The sequence below is a fragment of the Struthio camelus genome, chromosome 5, assembly GCF_040807025.1.
Source record: "Struthio camelus isolate bStrCam1 chromosome 5, bStrCam1.hap1, whole genome shotgun sequence".
Taxonomy (NCBI): Eukaryota; Metazoa; Chordata; class Aves; order Struthioniformes; family Struthionidae; genus Struthio; species Struthio camelus.
This window is the reverse complement of record NC_090946.1, coordinates 16,726,407-16,745,202: the sequence shown is the minus strand read 5'-3', so window position 1 is coordinate 16,745,202 and position 18,796 is coordinate 16,726,407. Positions and strand designations below refer to the sequence as shown.

Genomic DNA, 18,796 nt, shown 5'->3' with positions numbered 1-18,796 from the left:
GCTTTGTAACCAACAGAGTCACGTAAGAAAAACAGATTGTGTCTGTGGACCAAGAGATGTCCTTTTTGGCAGAGCCACAGCCGTAAACTGCAGTAAAGCGCTGCAGATTTTGAGTCTTGTATAAAAGCTGGCAGGTAGACTTAAAATCGCGTTTCCAAACACATTAGCACTATATGGCCATGCTTCTAGTAAGTCATAACTTTTAAACTTTCAAAGCCAGTTGTCAGAGCTGAACTGGTATTTTAAATGTTTAGCTATTTCAGAAGGAAAGTTTTAGGGAAAAATGCGTTGCTTTGGTTCCGTTAAACCCAGACCTATTTAAACCTACTTAACTGAGCCAGGATGGCAGTTACAAGTTTTTGAAAAGTATTTTGAAATTTGCAAGGTGAACATGCAGGTGGCATGTACCTTTTGGTCCTATTTCTGACGATCCATGTACGTTTATCCCCTATATATGTTGCATGGGAGGTTCACTGGGGGCTAGCATCAACTCTCTCTGGATACTTCATCACCGCTGACCTTGCTTCAGGCCAAGGCTGGAGAAGCTGAGCATGACTTTCTCTGCAAACGGCCACAGCTTCCCAGGGGATATGTAGTGCAAGACAGTGAGGCTGAGCTTTTTCAGTGTTTATCATACTCTAGTTGCTGAAGCAGCTTGGTAAAAGAAGAAACCTAGTAAGAGCTGATGGATGAGGAAGCAAATTATTAGAGTCTGGATAGGAACATAAAAGCAGCTGAGAGCTGGGACAGTGGCAGTAGAGAGAGACAGAGACAAATTAGATAAGAAGAGAGGAGAGAGAAAAAGCAATAAATACAAGCAGAAAGGAGAAGAAGGAGATGAGAGGTGGAAAGAGGAGGGAGGGCTGTGCGCGATGAGGTGGATTATCTCTGCCCGTCCCTTTCCCTCCTTGGGAAGCTGGAATTGAATCTGTATGCCTGTATCCCAGGCACACCAATATCCCATGCTTGTGCAGTTCAGTGTGAAGGGAATTTGCTTTTCAATCTGCTTTTTTTTTTTTTTTTTTTTTTTAAATAATGACATATTTCAAACACTTGTTAAGTCAGGAACTGCCTCAGTTAGGAAGGACTATGTTCAGAGTGTCTAGGTAACATTAGTCTGAAACAGGCAAGTGTACTATGATACAGGTGCAACAGTTTTCTACAGGAACCCTTCCTCTTATTTACCAACACATGACTGAGCAAACCACAGCAAAAGAAAGAAAATACTCACTCTACTACTGAGCGCTCTAATTGCACTAAGAATAATACAGAAGGAGAGAATAAATCTTTTATAAACTCAGAAATATGAACTGATTCCCTTCTTTTGAAAGTATATAGTGAGATGGAATTTCAACACTGATAGGGTCAGGTTAATGGTTGATGGAAATCAGTTATAACATCTTTTACTTAAGAGATGGAAATTTTTTATTTGAAAGTAAGATTTGAAGCCTAATCTCTCCTTGTGAATCCTGTCATGAGCAGATAAATTATGGCAATAATGAGATGTGTTATGGAAGAGATGGTTTTAATTGATATTGCAGAAATAGAAAAATAGTCTTAATTAATGATACCTTACAACCAACCTGTTTGCTTGTGATATCTTTACATAATTACTGTGAAGATGAAGTACTGCTAATGGGAATTTGGATTCAAATTCCTGGTGCAGTCCCCGAGGAATAAAGGAAACCAGTGCTCCTTGGGTAGTGGCCAGATAACCCCCCCACCCCAACGTTTAGTCAGGAAAAACGTCAGCTAAATTCAGCCTTATTGGTGGCCAAAGAGGTAAATGTTAAAGATCCCTATGCAGAATAGAGAGAGTAGCGCGTGACAGAGGCTATTCCTATGATGCCCATGTGGCCTCTTCATTGGCAGGAGCTTTGGCAGTACTAGTAGTCGTTGGCACTTTCAAAGTGTCTGTGCAAGAAATTAATGCCAAGAAGCTAGTGGTGGTGAAAATTCATATGCAAGGTTATTTGGCAGTAACTTTTCATTTTAGACAATCTTCGTACTTTTTTAGTTAATTCTAAGATGATTTACTTGGGCCCCTTTTATGAAGGAGCTTTTCTCACCACATAATAGTGGCTTATAATTTAGAATTGCCTTTACTGACCTTAGAGGACCTAATTAGGTACTACCTAGAAATGACTTCAGTTCCTGTGTTTTGGCATGCAAGAATCAAATTGCAGAAATGTTAAAGCACTGTAATCATGTCTCATTACAGATCTTGTCAGATGATGAATGTTAATTCTTTCATTGCTTCAAAAAAAAGCCTAAAAATGCAAACAGGGCAAATTAGAAAAGTGGCAGAGAAAATTATTTGTATTTGATGTATTAAATTGTTAGCTAGAGGATATTTTTGATAAGATGTTCAACATCTAAACACAGTAAAATTACTTTTTCAGAAATTTCTGTTACTTAATTTCATAACTGTTTTTAGCAAAGAAGCTAATTCCATCTCTATGTTTTTAATCTCTAGGTACATTGAAACCTTGAAGGAGCACAAACCAAAAATTGTCTGGGATGAGCAAATTGCTGAACACTACTTTGAATACAAAAAGTGAGTTACAGTTATTTACGTACTGTTCTGCAAATATTCTTGGGCATGGTCCGGTACACAATGAGTCACCAGTTAACTATACTGCACCACTATGCAACTGAATTCAGCAAAGGGAAATTCTACTGTTTGTGATCTTTATGGCAGCACTGAGTTGTACTGTAAGAGTGCTTCAGGAGAGAGAAATAAATCAGAGCAGGGTTAATGAAATGAGACAAGCTAAAACAGGCTTTGGATTAGAAATCTAGTGAGTCGTATCTTTAGAAGCTATCCATCTAAGTTATCTGCTGAGTGTCAGTTACTCAGAACATCAGAGACTGGTGCTGTGAGCTGGTAGGTGATTACCCGTAACCCAGCCAAAAATAGTTCTGAGGAAAGGTTGGGGAATAAGAGCCTGGTTTTATGATCCTAGTGATGAGATTGGCCAAGCATCAAACTTGCACCAAATCGAATGGACTATAGCGAAGGGTAATAGGAGTAATATCAAGGGACTTTCAGATGGAGTAGTTAAAAAAGTCTGGGAATATTCTCTTTAGAAAGAGCCTGAAGAGGAAGGGTAGTAGCTTTCTTTGTCCTGTCTTTCTCGTAATGAAATGACAAGAGGATTCCTGATGCTTGGAAAATTCCATTTACAACAGATTTTAAGTAAACAGCAGATGCTTATCAAGCTTCTATAATTTACTCTTTTTATACACCTCCTCTTTTTGGTAAAATTATATAAACAAAAACTTATTACATCTACAAAATTTTATCTTGTGTATTACGCAGTGTATTGGTAATGTAAAGAAGACACTGCTGAAAATAAAATACATTTTATGAGGCTTTAAGAAAAAAATCAATATGACTACATTGCTTTTTCCTAAATACCTTCTTAATTTAAATATTTTTAATCTTAAAGAAACCCTAAAACTTGTACTACCTTTATATCTTTAATTTAATTTTCCAAGGTTCTCTCAACCTGCAGTTTTCTCCTGGCTGTTAGGCTTCTCAGCTGTATGTGTTCCTTACCAGGAAAAAGCATTTACATGTTGGCCAGCAGTATTTCTTTTTCTTTTTTTTCTTTTTTTCCTTTTTTTTGCATAGAAGGACTGGAGTCTGTTTTCTTTCATTCTGAGTTCTTTGGTATCCTGTTTTGAAATTATTTTGTCTATGGCAAACAATTACAAGGTCTTTTGTGTTAACGAAAAAGGAATAAATCAGAAGTGTTGTTTCACTGATCTTCAATGCAAAATCTAACTGGAGGCACAGTGACCACTGGATGAAAGCCTGCTCTCTGAAAAGTAAATCTGAGAGCTCTGTTTAAATGGCAGGCTTCTGGGATTCACTCCTCAAACACGTTTCCTAAATGTTTCCTTGCAAACTGAACATGCAGGAAAGGGAAAACCTGTCAGTACTACGTTGTTTGCCTTTGAAAGGTAATATTTGGAAATTCTTATTTGTGGGCTTTCTGGAAGAGGTTTTGATGCATAAAATACACTGGATCTGAAAATCACTCTAAACTTCACTTTCTGGGTTATGCCTGGCAGGCAGCCATGCAGCTCAGCACGTCTGCAGTGGTTCAGCTGACTGCAGAAGAGGGCAACATAAGGGATCTCTTATCCAGTCGCCTCTTTTGTGTTACAAAGGTTTGGTTACGTTGCATATTCATGGCAGCCAGGCCTGAAATATGTTTCACTAGTGAAGCATCTCACCTGGAAATCTTGCATGTCTGCAATTGCTAAGAAATCAAATCATGAATCTTTAAGCAAAGTACAGCTAATGATTTTCATGTAGCAGGCAAAGAAAGGTTACCATTACAAATGGCTAGAGAAAGCTGTTGCTTCTGAGTGCTTGTCCCTGTGCTCTTTCCCCTTAACGGTATGCATTTACTTGAGTCAGGAGATTTTACTAGCAGCATCTGCTTGGTCTGTCCATGCACTCCGCATGTCCTCCTGCCCTAACTGGTGAAGTGCTGCTGTGGGACCACCTGTTACTTGAGTCCTTTTCCTTACTAGTGGTTTAAAATGCAGCAACAGTGTACACGCCTAGTGTAGCTTGCCCTGTCTTTGCCTTGTGTACCAGTAGCATTTAGCTTAACATAAAAGATGGTAATTGTTGGAATTTGAGAAAATCTTTCCCAGTTTGCACCTGACATCCAAATATTTTCAACTTTTTCAGACGTGCATAGGTGCAACTGTCTTATATTGTCTGAGAGTTTTATAATAATGTTACACCATGTCACAACAGGCTATCTCAGTGCATTTACTTACCTCTAATATCAAACCATCTCTATCACGAGAGCCCCTTTTTGGGTTTGCATCTTCTTGGAGCATCTGTTTTAACCATCAGCCTTTTCGCTTCTCTTAGAAGTTGTCCTCCTTAATGCCTGCCAGTATGCAGTAATTAAATTTCTCTTGTTTAACTCTGCCTGTATTGTATTTTGTTATGGCCAGTTCTTTCTTGGATGAAATGTTATGCCTGGAGAAGTTTGGATTTCATCTTAATCATGAAAGTTACCTTTCCAAAATTTGTATTAGTTGTTAAGAAGCTGTGTTCCACTCTTTAGATGTTTTGAAAGGCCTTATCCTGAAGCCTTTCAAGGAATTCCTTAGATAACCAGTTTTTTTTTTTTTTTTTCCCCCTGTTACTGTGACTTGAATATGGCATGATGCAATTTCTGTGCAAAGACTCCTCAAAAGAGTTCTCCGACTTTACACAGTCTTCTTTTGAACTTTCTAACGCTAGCCCTGCTAGCATCATTGAAGCTCACTGAAGTCGGGAGAGGTTGTCCTGGGAACCTTTCTGACAAATATTCCTGGAGCTGATATCTGCAGGATAGTAACAAGGTTGCATACTTGACTCTCCAGACATATCATTGAGGCATACCTTCCCCTGCCTACCTTCCTTTCCCTTTCCCTTTGGATTTGTGTGCTGTGATGTGTTTGTATCTTCAGTAGAGGAGAGACAGGAGTAGAAGTTTTTATCTGCAGTAGAAAAGGAAGAGAAGTAGAGAAAATTTTGGCCCCACGCTCTGTAACTGAAGTAGCTAGAGTGCAAGTATGGACCAAATGGACGTTGATTCTAAAAGTGTCTGGTTTCAGAGACAGAGTCCCTCAGCTTCCAGAGTGGAATGGCCACTAGGTAAGAAATCTCAAATATACCAGTTACCAAATGACAAGTAGTCTCTGCCTTTGATATGGGCATTTTAAGTCCCATGTGCTGAACGTACTGATGTATCTTCTTTTTAATCGTAGTAGCTTCTTCAGAATAAAATCAGTTATTTTCTCCAGCGCAGTCTACCTTCCTTTCCTTTTTATGGGAAGGAATGAAACTGTCTTTGAATTCTAACCTCAGCTAAAGATCCTATGGGAATCTACCAAACCCATTGTGACTATTTCATTTTCATGCTTTTGCAGAAATAAAGGAGGAAAGCATGCCATCTTCTATCCAACACTGAAGGTAGGTGCCCCTTTTTCTGGACATAGGGTAGGAAAAGGAAAGAAGTATTTTTTTGATTGTTGAATTATTGAGACACTTCATAAAAATTCTGAACTGGGGCTTACGCTTTTGTGAAAATTCGCCCTGGCATAGTTGTTATGATTCAAGGCTTCAGCTGGCTGCCTGTATGACAAGATCAGTTTTTCTGTCTAATGCATAATTGGGTTTTGGGATCTTTGAAGATTAGCCATGTCTAGAGATAAGACACACAAGGGTGAACCAGTGCTCGGAGAGGATCCATTCGAATGCACAGTTCATGTGTGTACAGACTTGCTGATTGCCAGAGAAGAGACATGGAAGGAAATTTCCCTCTGATCATGCTGGCTGGAAGCCTGAGGGAGTTTTTGTCTTCCTCTGTAGCAGGGTCCTTTCTCATACTGTAGCCCTGCATTCCCCTGCTCTTTCAGTTCTTGCTACTTGCAGCATATTTCAGGGTTTTGAAAACTGAAATGTTTGGCCCTGCTGTAATCAGGCCATATGGGGGCATATGATTTCTGGCCACACGATATATGTATACCAGTATATATGATACAATGGTTACTTTCAGCCTTATTCCTAGGAAGCTGTCTTTAGATTTTCTTACATTAACCTGAAGGCAGTGTCTTAAGCCTCTGCTGGTTTTTAATATTGGAAGGAAATTACTTCTGTAATGAAAGTATATCATATTTAGAGAGAACAGAGACGTTTTACATGGTTAAACCAGTGTGAAATTATCAAAAGCTCCCTTTTTCTAAATGTGAATATTCCCCTAAGTACCATTAAGATGAAGATACTTCCCTTCAGTAATCTAATACTAGTGGAAGTACTAACACATGTGGGATATTAATTATCATGTCTAACTATGTTCTTGCTAGTACCAGTCCTAGCACCTCATTGTGAACCTCCAGGAGAAAAGATAAATTCTTCTGAATATCGTCACGCTACGTTCTCTCTGGTCATGTGGAATGATTTCAGCAGGCTATCGTCAGTACTAGCTGGGTTAATTAAGTTCCTTAATTAATTAAGGAACATTTGTTCCTTAACATTTTCTTAAATTAAATCTTCTCTTAATAATAACAGATACTCAGCTGTGGTGTTTGGTAAATTTTATAGATGGAGAAACAGAATATCCTTCCAATTTCAATAAGTTTGAAACTAAATACTTTATGAGATTTGTATGCTGGGGCAAAACAAAACAAATCGTTCACATAAAGTTGGTCAGTGGAACACTAAATATTGTTTTATTTCCCCCTCACAAGTGTATTTCTTCCCCTTTCTAATGCTGTCATCAGTGATGGGTTGTCTGCTCAGAATCGGCTTGTTCATGATTAATTCAAAGCAGTCATGAACTCCAAGCCCAGCAGATCTGTTAAGGTCTTAGTTCTGTTTCCTATGGAGATGAGCTTTAAGCACGCCCTTGCAGTGTGAGCAGTTCAGACGTTGCAGTGCTGCACTTCAAAGTATGAAAACCTGAAAGTAAAAGGTTCAAAAAATTATTTTGATTCCGTGAACTGAGGGAAGCGCAGAATATAAATTGGTAACGTTATTTCCGTTATAAACATCTAAATCAATGGTTGTAGCACTGGTAAGGCTATTTTTCAATGTTAATCTCCCAGAATCTCTTTAAAATGAAATTCTGATGTGGAAAATTATGACTGTTTTGGGAGAAGGCAAGGATAGGTAAGATACCTTGATGGTATTTGAAAAGTTGTTCTAATTGTTTTCAGTGGTAAAGTTTTGTTTTACCCTTGGGAAACTTCTGTGAAGAGTTGGAATTTCTGTACATTGCAAAATGATAGCCTAAATTAGAATAGTCCTTTGCATAGTTCATAAATCTGATTTATTTCTGTGGTATTTTGTTTATTTAGGTAGCTATCATGTATTAGGTCATTGAATTAACTGGTGCAATTAACTGTCTCTCACTGAATGATTGCTTGGTAACCAGGGAATATTTGAAATACAGATGTTAGGTTTTTCAGCATCTGGTTTATTTTTTAAAAGCCTGATAATGGTGTGAAGAAATGGCAGCAGGGAATGTCTAATGCCTCTGAGTAAAAGCTGATTGCTGTGTGTGTCTTTGTCTTAGTCCATCCAATTGCGTTTAGAGCTTGCAAAAGAGTTGGGCACTGGAATATCCATCTGGGAGCTGGGACAAGGCCTGGATTATTTTTATGACCTGCTTTAAAATAGGAGACGACCTGGGAAAGACTTTATTTGCTTCATTGAGACTCCATCTTCAATTAACCTGGGTATTCTGAAGAGGTGATTTTTTAAAATAATTTTTGTAATTTATATCATAAGTGTATTAAACTTCCATTTTTTTCCCAATAAAGAACCTTTTCTGACTTACTCTACAGATGTGATCATTAGTATCTGATAAAATCCAGAGATAAAGCATACATAAATTTCTTTTAAGTTCCTAAATTCACAGTCATTGAAAATAGAACAGCACACCTGGGATGGCAGGAGAAGTCAAAGTATTTTCTGGAATATTTTCTACAAGAAAACAACACTGAGAAGTTGATATCAAAACAATTCCTGGTAATAACCATTGTAAGTGAACAAATGCATCCATCAGATTATGTCCAGCAAATTTAATATCTGATGGACTCTACATCTTACTGTCTGTTGTTGTTAAGGTAAGTAAACATATAGTAAGGATGGAGGAGGGACCAATTGGATATCTTTCCCTCTGGCCGGTAGAGAATCAAACATTGGCAAGCTGTGCTGTTAGCTCTGTTTTTCATTTTAGTAAATTCCTTAAGTAGTTCAAAATCATAGTAATTTCAATTAATGACTTGTTTCTAATTCATTTTTGCATCCAAGAGGTATTCCATGATTTCTCTCTTGTGCTTAGCCTGCTTAGTGTCTCAGTTTGTACTATTTAACACTAGTGCATTATGCATTAGTGGTTAGTTTGTGTGAATAGTAACTTTTAGCACCAAAGGCTGTAATGAAAATGATAAGTATGCATACAGTGATGGATTACATGGAGAGCCTCAATATTCAGAGCCCCACAGCAGCTCTGACTGCCCCTTGGCTTAAGTGAGTGCTGTGAATGTGATCAGCACCTGTCCAAATAAAGCTGTTCCTTTACCATTTACATTGGTGGTTTAACCTCCACCATATGGAATTTTTATTAACCTGAAACTCTAACAATCCATCGTTTTAAAAACAAAGCCCCCAAACCATTCTGAAATTGTCCCTGCTTTTCGCTTGATAAGTTTTGTGTTTGTTGAAATACATGGACTTCAAGGCAGTTTTTTGGAAGGAACTAAGAGGAAGTGCTGGGAATTTGATGAGAGAGTTGCCGGTCACCAGCAGAGATCCAGGCAATAGCTCTGTACACCCGCTGCTGCTGCTCTTGCCACTTACAGTTGTCACAAAGGTAGCCACACTCCTCTCTTTCCATCCACCCTTCGCAGTAATTAATCTCTGTGGGGGATTTATCTGCCCCTGCTGGTTTCAGCAGAATAAATCCCACTGTAATCCACCATTGATTAAAGAACTATTGATCTTCACTTCTATGATTTAGTTCTGGCATCTTGCGACTTCTCACATTGCAAGTATCCAGCAGGGTTTACTAATCAAGCTTTTTTTACTTCCATACCATTAGTAGTAAGATAATTTGCTATGTGAATCCTTGTGTTCAATTAACTTGAACTTTCTAGTTCATTCAAAGGCAATTTGAAGTCACTCGGGCAATGGTATCTAGAATAGCATGAGAATTAAATTCTATTATGCTGGGTTTTTTCCTAATTTCAGTGGCACTACTGAACCAGAATGTTTCAGAAAAAAAATGATCAGTAAAAAATGGAAGGGGTTGTGATCTGAAATGGCATCCATTTTTATACCATCAAATAACGAGAAATTTCAAAACTGGGGGGTTGGGGAAGAAAAGTGTTTCATTTTAGCTTGCTGTTTCCTCTCTAGGAAAGATGCATGTAATTTATCCCATGTTTTTCATCTTTTTTTGTACTCCATGGTGGTTCTCTGTGCAGTTCAAGTGTTAGGTTTGTCTTTGAGCTCAGCTATATGTTAGAATGAAGTGTCTTTTCCAGCCCTGGAGATGGAATGGATACCTCTGTGTCAAAAGATCAAATTTACCCTCGCTGTATCATGAAAAATAAATACCAGATGATAAGTGCACGGTGAGTTTGAGCCATCCCTGGTATACAGGTGCTTGAGGCCAGGGATGTTGCTTTTTATCTCTAAAGGGCCAGACATGTTTGTTACTTTATAAATAATGTTCCAAAAGAAACGAAGTAGCAATAATTCTTTATTGTGAACTTCTCGCTGTTCAAAAAGGAAAGTGAGCACCAGTAGGCTGGTGAGCTCCCGGAATGAATGAAGACCAACTTCTAATGGATTTGTCATGTGTTCGTTCGTTTTCAACTTTCCAGTGTGTGGCAGTGTCAGCTTGCGTTTTATTAGATACCAGAGAATCCACAAAGTTGTATGCTGTCAGTGGTCCAACAGGAAGACAGGTTTCTTCTGGAATTGGTACCTCACCACATGTATGGAAAGGATCACATAGGAGAGAGACACTGGTGCAGAAGTGGAGTCAGCAACGCACCTGTGTTTATGACTCCTTCGGACAGGTGGGGCAAGCTGAGCAAAGGGCAGAAGGTGGGTGAGAGGGCTGTAGTGGTGCTGTGCTAAGAACCATGACAGTAGGTAGGTGACTTTCATTGCCTTATTTCAAGAAGAACAGACAGCATTGTTTTACAGTGCAAAGACAGCATTGTTTTCTCCTCATCTGCAAAGCAAAAAAATTACCTATGCAGGTAAAGTTTTCATTCTTAGTTAGAAGCAAGTACTCCTTAAATTAAGTACTTGCAGGGCCAAAGACGTTGGACATGAGGAATCAAGGGTATGGCTGGGGTATAAATATCTAGTGTTCCTATTAATACAGCATATATCTAGTATAGCACATGGTAAGTGGAAGTGTGTTTATTTCAACAGAGTATTCCGTCACTCAGTTCTCTAAGATATATTTAAGAAATATGTGCTCTATCATCTGATACTGTTGCAAGAGCAAATTTCTGTATATTAGCGTAAGATTTCAGGTGCTATGAAAATAACAGTATGTTTTGCCTACCTGATGCCAGGCGAAGCTTGCTTAAAACAGGCACTTGGTCTTGTGTTTCCCCATGTCTTGCTTTTTTGGGTTAGACTTACGCGGAGTTCAGACAAATTCCTTTTTCTGAAGGGCTTTTATTGCATTCATTGCGGGGAAAAAATAAAAGATTCTGTTGCAGTCAGTCTTTTATGTGATGCTAATATTTCTATTGTCAGTTATTGTTCCACACATCATTTTAACAGCTAGCAATGCTGGGGCTGTTGTTTATCAAGAAAGAAAAGAGTTATCTGAATACTGGGAAGATCACATTGATCATACTCATGGGATAATGGTCTCTTGTGTTAAGTGTATCTGTCTTGAAAACTGGAGATTGCACAGAATCTTTGTAATCACAGTTTTAACAGAGAATTGTGGAAACTGTTTGGCCTGTGTCATTGTGAGATGCTACTTCATCATGGAAAATTCCTTCTGTACCTTATTTTGTTGTTCCTTTTTGTAGTCATATGCAGGTCTCAAACTCCAGAATTAATGGCCAGAAGATATATTACTATTTCTTGGTAGCTTCCAGGTAAGAAAGTTGGGAGTGAGAGAGAAGACACAAGGTGGAGGGAAGGATGACAATAGGAAAACAGCTCATTTAACCACTTTTTAGTTATAAAAAGTTGCTGATCAAATGGTAACGATTTAGTGATGTTTATGGGCTTGGGTTTTTGAAAACATAGCTTTTTCCGCCTCTGCTCTGAGCTACTAGCGGTGATTATTTTTTGCCAAGGGATGGTGTTCTGTGCATACTTCTCTTTGGAGACTGCAAAGTTAATGGCTCCTCACAGAAACAATAATTACGGTCTCCCCTGAATTTGGGAGGTGTCTGGTGTTTTGATTAATGTGCAGTGCAGGTGTTTGCCCTCAGTTAAACACATGGCAGCGCAAAGCAGATGGACTCTACTTCTGCAGCTTGAGGAGACTTGATGAAGCTATTTTACTTATTCCTCTAAATTCCATTCCTCAGTGATCTCTTCTACATGGTGAGTGAAAATTAACACAGTAAAGCTAAAATAGCTAAAATATACAACTTTTTAGCAGGTACAGCTAAGTGAGCCTGAATTGGTATTTTGCAGTCTATCATGGAATCACTTTGATATTCTATATTGGGGGGAAAAGTATCTTCTCTTTAGAAAAAAATAAGTAAATGAAAAATATCTGGAACAGAATTTAATTAACACCATTTATTCAAAAAGTTGCAAAAATAAATAAGGCCACTTATTGTAAGTGTTAGCATTTGAGATTAAAAGCTGAAAATCTGCCTTTAAATGTATTACATTGGAACTAGAACATTGTTACAAAATGTTATTTTGCCAAAAAAAAATGGCTGGATAGAATCTAAGACTCAAAATACAAAACATTTAGTTGTTTTACAGTCTTATTCATATCACTTACCTTTTCTAGATATATTTTAATGTTTACTTGGTCACAATATATCTGTGCAGTATTTTCATAGAAAGCAAAAAACATTCCTTAAAAATCTTCCTGGCTCTGATTTCCAAGAAATTAGAACTAATTCTCCATGTTACTGAGAGCAGAGCAAAGAGCTGCTTGTGATTTGCCTTCATATGGCACATAAATGATCATAATTTGATCCATCCAATGTGTGGCATTTTAATAAGGTAAGATTTAGCAATTGTATAAGGTAGGAAGGCAAAACAAAATGAATTAGAAAGCTGCCTTTCTGTCTATGAATTCCCAGCTGGTTGCCCAGGTGGGAGCAGAACTTCATCATGGGGCACTACCTTGCTCACATCTTGTTTTGAAGGGGGGTAATAAAGCTCATGTGTAAATGATCAGTGTAGATAAAGAGCATATTGACATTCTGGAGACTTCCTAACTCTCCTCATTTCGTTTACTTGAAATCACAACAGATGTGCAAGTGGTGGTGGAAAGGCACAGACCCTCCAAGTTTTTAGAATACGTCATGTGTTTTTTGTATAAATGACTGGCTGTAAGATTGCTTGCAGATTGTTGCATTTTTCTGTACACCTGGGCATAATTTCTTGGAGCAGGTCTATCTAATATCCCCGCTATGTGTGCGATTGCAGTTGGGATTGACTGAGCGATGTATCTCACCTTCCTCAAAGATCAGTATGCATGGTGCAGAAGTCAGAAGACTGTGCTGTTTCACAAGTTTCCTCCAATATGTAAAGTCTGTACATTATGGATACCTCTGCCACTCATCCTGCTCAAAAGGGTAAGACCGAGTATGTTGTTTTCCCTTAGCTTCTTGTATATGTTTGGAAGTGTTGAAGAGGCTGAAAAAATAACCTGAGGACAAGATGGAATGTAAATCACTAATTTGCTCCTCTATTCTTCTTTACAGTCTGCAAATAGGAATAGTTCAGGCCCTTTGATATGTTTCAAGCAGTTTTCTTCCAGTGCAGGAGAGTCTTTGGTGTGTGCTGCCTTTGCAGTTGTGGTGAAGGGGACTGTGACTAAAAATAGCAAACAGGCAATCTCTGCCCAAATTAAGAAAGTATATAGGAGTGGGTATGTCCATTTTTACCCAGTCTTTAATATTTCTCCTCTGATTTTTAGGAGAACCCTTGTGGGACAGTAAAGTTCAGATGCTCTAAGTCAGTTGACTAGGATTATGTTTCTCATAACCTTTGCATGTTTTCCTTTGTTTCTTCTGAAAGCTGGACAAAACAAATGCCAATGGTGGACAAGCTTGTGTTTCGTAAGTAGATGGAAGCCCAGCAGTAGCAGTGCCAGCATTGTAGTGCTGTAAAAGTCAGGGAAGAGATGCCCAGGAGCATTGTGTGACTGCAGTGAGGGGAGAGGCAATTTATGCCATTTTAGCTGCAGAACAAGCTCTTCTTTCCCCATCTCCGCTATAGCGGTATCGTGGTAGGCTGACAATGCTCAACTCTGCTCAGAGATGCTACCTCTGGGCTGATTTTCCCCATGGAAATACCTGTTTTTTCTGTACAGTGGTAAAAGCTTTTGTGTAAAACAGGCAGCTGTGTTGTTTTCACTCTGCTATATTATATCATAGTTTGGAAAGGCTCTGGGCAGAGGCTAAAGCCCCTTTGTTTTGCCCTAGAGCTGGAGATGGTGATGCACCACCTGGAGGCATTTGGAATAATTGATTTGTGCAGACAAATTCTGCACATGTAAGTAGACAAGTAGTTTCTTCTGAAGTCCCTGTGGCAAGCACCCAAGCACCTTTCTTTGTGAAGGTATTGCCTCTTGTGTTGCAATTGTAGATACGGCTTAAAACCAGACTGGTGAGGTGTGTGTTTTTTTTTTTTTTTCTTCACCCCAATCTGGCTAATTTGCCAGTATCGTTAGTCTGAATTAACATCAGAGAGTGTTTTATTCGGTGACACTTTTAGAACTACAGCACTGAATGGTCATCTGCTGGATCAGTCCTTTGCATGTGCTTAAGCTTTACAACTCAGAACTTTCTGTTAAAATTAAATTGCTTTTGCTTTTAGCTTGAAATTGTTTTAGATAGGCTTTCTTTGTCAAATAGTGTGCCATGATTTAAAATTCTTTCTAATTCCTTCTTTCATTGTTCACATCAACCCCAAAATTGTGGTTGGCATGAAGATGCAGTTGCACGGAGGAGGCAGGCTGAACTCAAGTCTTGAAAGCCCAGTTTGGAAGCATATTAACCATTTGAAAGCACTGAGGGCTAAGTTGTACCTTTAGCATTTGCTTTAGGACCTGAGATTACTGCATGATAAAAGAGGGAACGCATGTTAAGTTTTGACTTTCGCTTAGCCAGGTTTATCAGTCATTTTAATGAGTGCAAAAAATAATAATATAAATAAAATGATAAGGATAGTATTCATCATTCCCAGGAGAGTGAGGAGTCTCCTATTTTCTCTAATGTAGAGCTCTCAAACCTTTGGCATGGAGAGATCTAAATTTCATGTTCAGATTTGATCTCCTCCTTGTGGAGGCAGCTATTGGGCTTCTCTGCAGGAAAGAGAAAGAGAGTGCTCACTGCTGTGAGAGGGAAGTGGGAGAGACGGAGGGAAGCAATTGCTTTTGGAGATGTGCTTTCTCCTTTCAGCCTCGACTTGGCAAAAGAAACCCAAACCCCTCCATTCCCCAGATCTTCTCTGTGCGTTGAGCCTTTTCTTTCTTGGAGCTGAGGAGTAGGAAACATTTTGGCAGAGTCAGTGCTCTGCTCTTGGCCAATGTATTTGTAAAAAATAAGGGTAATGTTCTGGTGGCTTCATCTAGTGCATTTTGGCAGAGAATGAAGTTACTGAGTGAATTTTGCAGATCACAAAATGAATACTGTAAATACTTATTGCCTTCCCAGGTATGCACATTGGTGTATAATTTGAGTTGCAAGAATATGCAGTACTAAACTCATTTATCATGTATATCAGAAGCCTTCTCTCTCAGGCAAGGTATCCAGAAGCCCTTGGTTTTTAGGGACAATAACTAAATTGAAATAACAGGTAGGCTTCCCAGAGTGGAAGAGAATCAGGAGATGTGAGAGAGGAGAGAAGGGGAAAGTGAACTGAACGCACTATACGTTAGGAGAAGATAGCATTCCTAAGAGTCCACAGCCTAAACACACCTGGCAGACAAAGGATGATGGGGAAACAAAGGAGAAAATTACTTTGAAAAAAAAGAAAGAAGTCATGCAGTAAGTCCATCATTAAGTCAAACAGAAGCCAAGGTTTCTGTCTCTGTCACATCACCTGCCAGCTAGACCCGACTGCTGCATCATCAGAAACCAGAACAAGCCAAACCAAAATAGGGTTTGGTCAGTCCTCACTGACTCTGTGAGGGTCTTCTCAAAATTATTCCCTTCGAAATAATCTATTGGCAATGACATGGAGTTGTGTGCATGCTTGAGTGAACAGAGGGGGATGAGTTCAGCATGCTGCTATTCTGAATGATATGGGGAAAAGTGATGAGTCCCTCCTTTCTCTGTCACAGAATAAGAGAAAATTGGTTTCCTTGCAGGTACAGAAACAAGTAAATTTACAAAGGATAAATGGAAATAGTTATTTGCACAGTATGCAATCCAGTGGAGGAATAAACTATGGCAAGAAGCCAGAAAGCCAAACACAATAGCTAGATTTTTAAAAGGCCTGGATATTTACCCAGTAATGAAGTCTCTCATTATAAACTTTAAAAGGAGGGTGATGGATCAGCTGAAAACAGAGAAAAGGATCTGGAGTTCATTACATTTGCATGGCTAACCTTGTACTTTTTGCTCTTGCTTGAGTATGCACTTCAAGAGGATATGGCTGTGTTCTTCCAAAAGTGACTGCGTGCTTTTTGTGTCTGTGTGATGTCTGAGCCAAACTGTTGCTCGACTTTCTGTCCCAAGCCATTTTCTTTGTAAGTAGTCTTTCTTTGTTTTGGTGTTCAAGCATTGCTGGCATTCAGGCACCATTGCTGCTTAAAGATGCCACCAGCGCTGTTTTGCCAGTGATTTATAGATGTCTGGAACCCAGTTGTGTTCAAAGATTTCTACTGTTCTTGATAATTAAAATGGAATTTAGCAGTGCAGCTGCAGCTTGGCTGTAGTCTTTTAATGACTCTCAAACCAAAAGAGAATCCAGCTTGATCCCCTGCGGTTGTGTTAGCTCAGTAAGAATGGGAGGAATCGAAGGAACAAGGGCTTTCCCCCATGCTGCACAAAATTCAAAAACGTTATTTGGAATGACTGAGTGGACAGTGGCTCTGTGTGATGAAAAGCAGTGTGCTTCTCAGAACAGAGCTATGCTATGAAGTTGTATAGCTCAGCCAGTTTTTATTGATAGGGCTGCTTTCATGATAATCCCCTTTTCTTGCCCCTTTTTAATCTGCTGGCAGCATCAAATCGCTCTCTCAGGGCTATTTCAGCAGTAGAGAGTTGCGTTTGAAAGAATTTACTTCTAATTTCAGAACAAAACTAACGTAATGAAATTGTTGCTTAGTGAGAAGTATTCTACAGTGCAGGTGCCAGGTGGTTAAAATTGGACAGTCTCTCCATGACACCAGGGAGTTGTCACCCAGAATGACTGCAGTGGCCAGCAAAGCATGGTAACAGCATGAGCCACTGCACGTGAAAGTGTTTTTTGCATTTTCATAGTATTGGTGTGGTCTGGAAAAGCAGGGTTGAAAGTGAGCCCCCACCTGGTAAGCCTTCTGAATTCTCTAATGGCATATCTCCATGCAAGGCTTTTCTTCACCGTAAAGCTTTGATTTCTGTCGGACAGCAGAACTGCTGATGTTGTCCAGCTGAAAGGCAGTGTTTTGTAAGCAGCCTCTCGAATGTGCATTGCCCTGAGGATGGATGTTTGATTTAGTTTCAAAATTATCTATGGTCTGATGAATGTCTCATCCTTTCACCATTACCATTGGAAATGTACAACAAGAACCTGCAAACGATTAGAAACTTAAAAAGTGAAGTTGAAGTTAATTATTTGCACGAAGTTAATGAACCCTACGGTGCTGTGTAGTGTTGTCTTAAAAAGCACCGCTTGTTTTGCCTCTCTGTCATGGATTACGTCCCATATATGGTCTTTGTCAAAATGCGAGGTAGTAGTGCTAATAGATCTGTATGGAGGATCTTGGTCTGAAGAGTGCTTTGGAGAATAAATCCCTTTTATTTCCAGGAGTATTTGGAATGGAGGCTGGTAAAATGTGCATTCATAATGATGGCTGTTCCCCGCTTCATTTTAACTAGTCCACTTCATTTCTGCCAATGTTAAATTAAACTTTGAGAATTAAGAGTGTTAAGGAAAGAAATTAAATTATGATAAAGCTTTATATTGAGGTACATAAAATTTATGGCAAGGCAAGCTTGGCTTGCCTATCAGGAGATTATAAAAGAACTTAGTAGCTATGATACTATAAAGAAGTTGAAAAGCTTATTTTTATTTAATGTCTCATGGACTGTTTTGCACAATATCAGAGTAATTACTTTCCTGTGCTTACGTAAGTAACATGATTTGGGGTTTTTTTCAAACAACTTTGCAACTCATTTTGTCCGTTAAAATGATTCTGTTTTTTGTTTCTCTTATTTCTATATGAAGCAGTATTTGCAAGCACCTGTGGTGAGCATTTCTAAAGACTGTTCGTATAAAATAGATGTTCAGGGATGGAATGAGGCATAAGCAAACTAAGCTTAGGGGACACACAAAACGTGTACAGTGCGTGCGTGTATCACTAGCGTAGGACTGAATTGAGTTTTGAATGTACAGGAGTTAATACGTATTGAGTTGTGTAGGGGTGTGTGTGTGTACTGAATGATACCAAGCTCTGTGATTGCTGTAATCCCCTATTAATAAAGGGACTGAGTTGCAGTACAAAACTACCTACAGAACTGTGAATGCTATTTTATCCCTCCCAAGGTTTTGAAGCCATATGTATTTTCTGGCCCTCAGCACCTCCTTACTTCACTGTAGCACCTGCCAATGGAGATGAACTCATTTTTATTAAACGTTAATTGTGTTCCTCAAACACGAATAGTGAATATCTCTTTCCCTGGAGATATTCAAAACCCACCTGGACGTGATCCTGTGCAATGTGCTCTAGGTGACCCTGCTTGAGCAGGCGGGTTGGACTAGATGATCTCCAGAGGTCCCTTCCAACCTGGGCCATTCTGTGATTCCATACTGAGGAGCATGTACATAACATAGGGAAACATGAGGGGGAGCCTAAGCTGAACCTCTAGCCAAATACATCCTAGC

The 18,796-nt window shown here is 39.0% G+C and overlaps 1 protein-coding gene across 6 annotated transcripts in view; it reads left to right on the top strand.

Moving 5' to 3' along the window:
* CHID1 (chitinase domain containing 1) overlaps positions 1-8,359 on the top strand; it is a 114,800-nt gene extending 106,441 nt beyond the window's left edge. For all 6 annotated transcript variants that reach the window (XM_068944741.1, XM_068944739.1, XM_068944740.1 and 3 more), the window contains 3 exons: positions 2,477-2,557; positions 5,950-5,992; positions 8,097-8,359. In XM_068944741.1, coding sequence (XP_068800842.1) covers positions 2,477-2,557; positions 5,950-5,992; positions 8,097-8,195 — 223 coding nt within the window. In that variant the 3' untranslated portion in view covers positions 8,196-8,359. The remainder of the gene's footprint in view (positions 1-2,476; positions 2,558-5,949; positions 5,993-8,096) is intronic.
* The last annotated feature ends 10,437 nt before the right edge of the window (positions 8,360-18,796 follow it).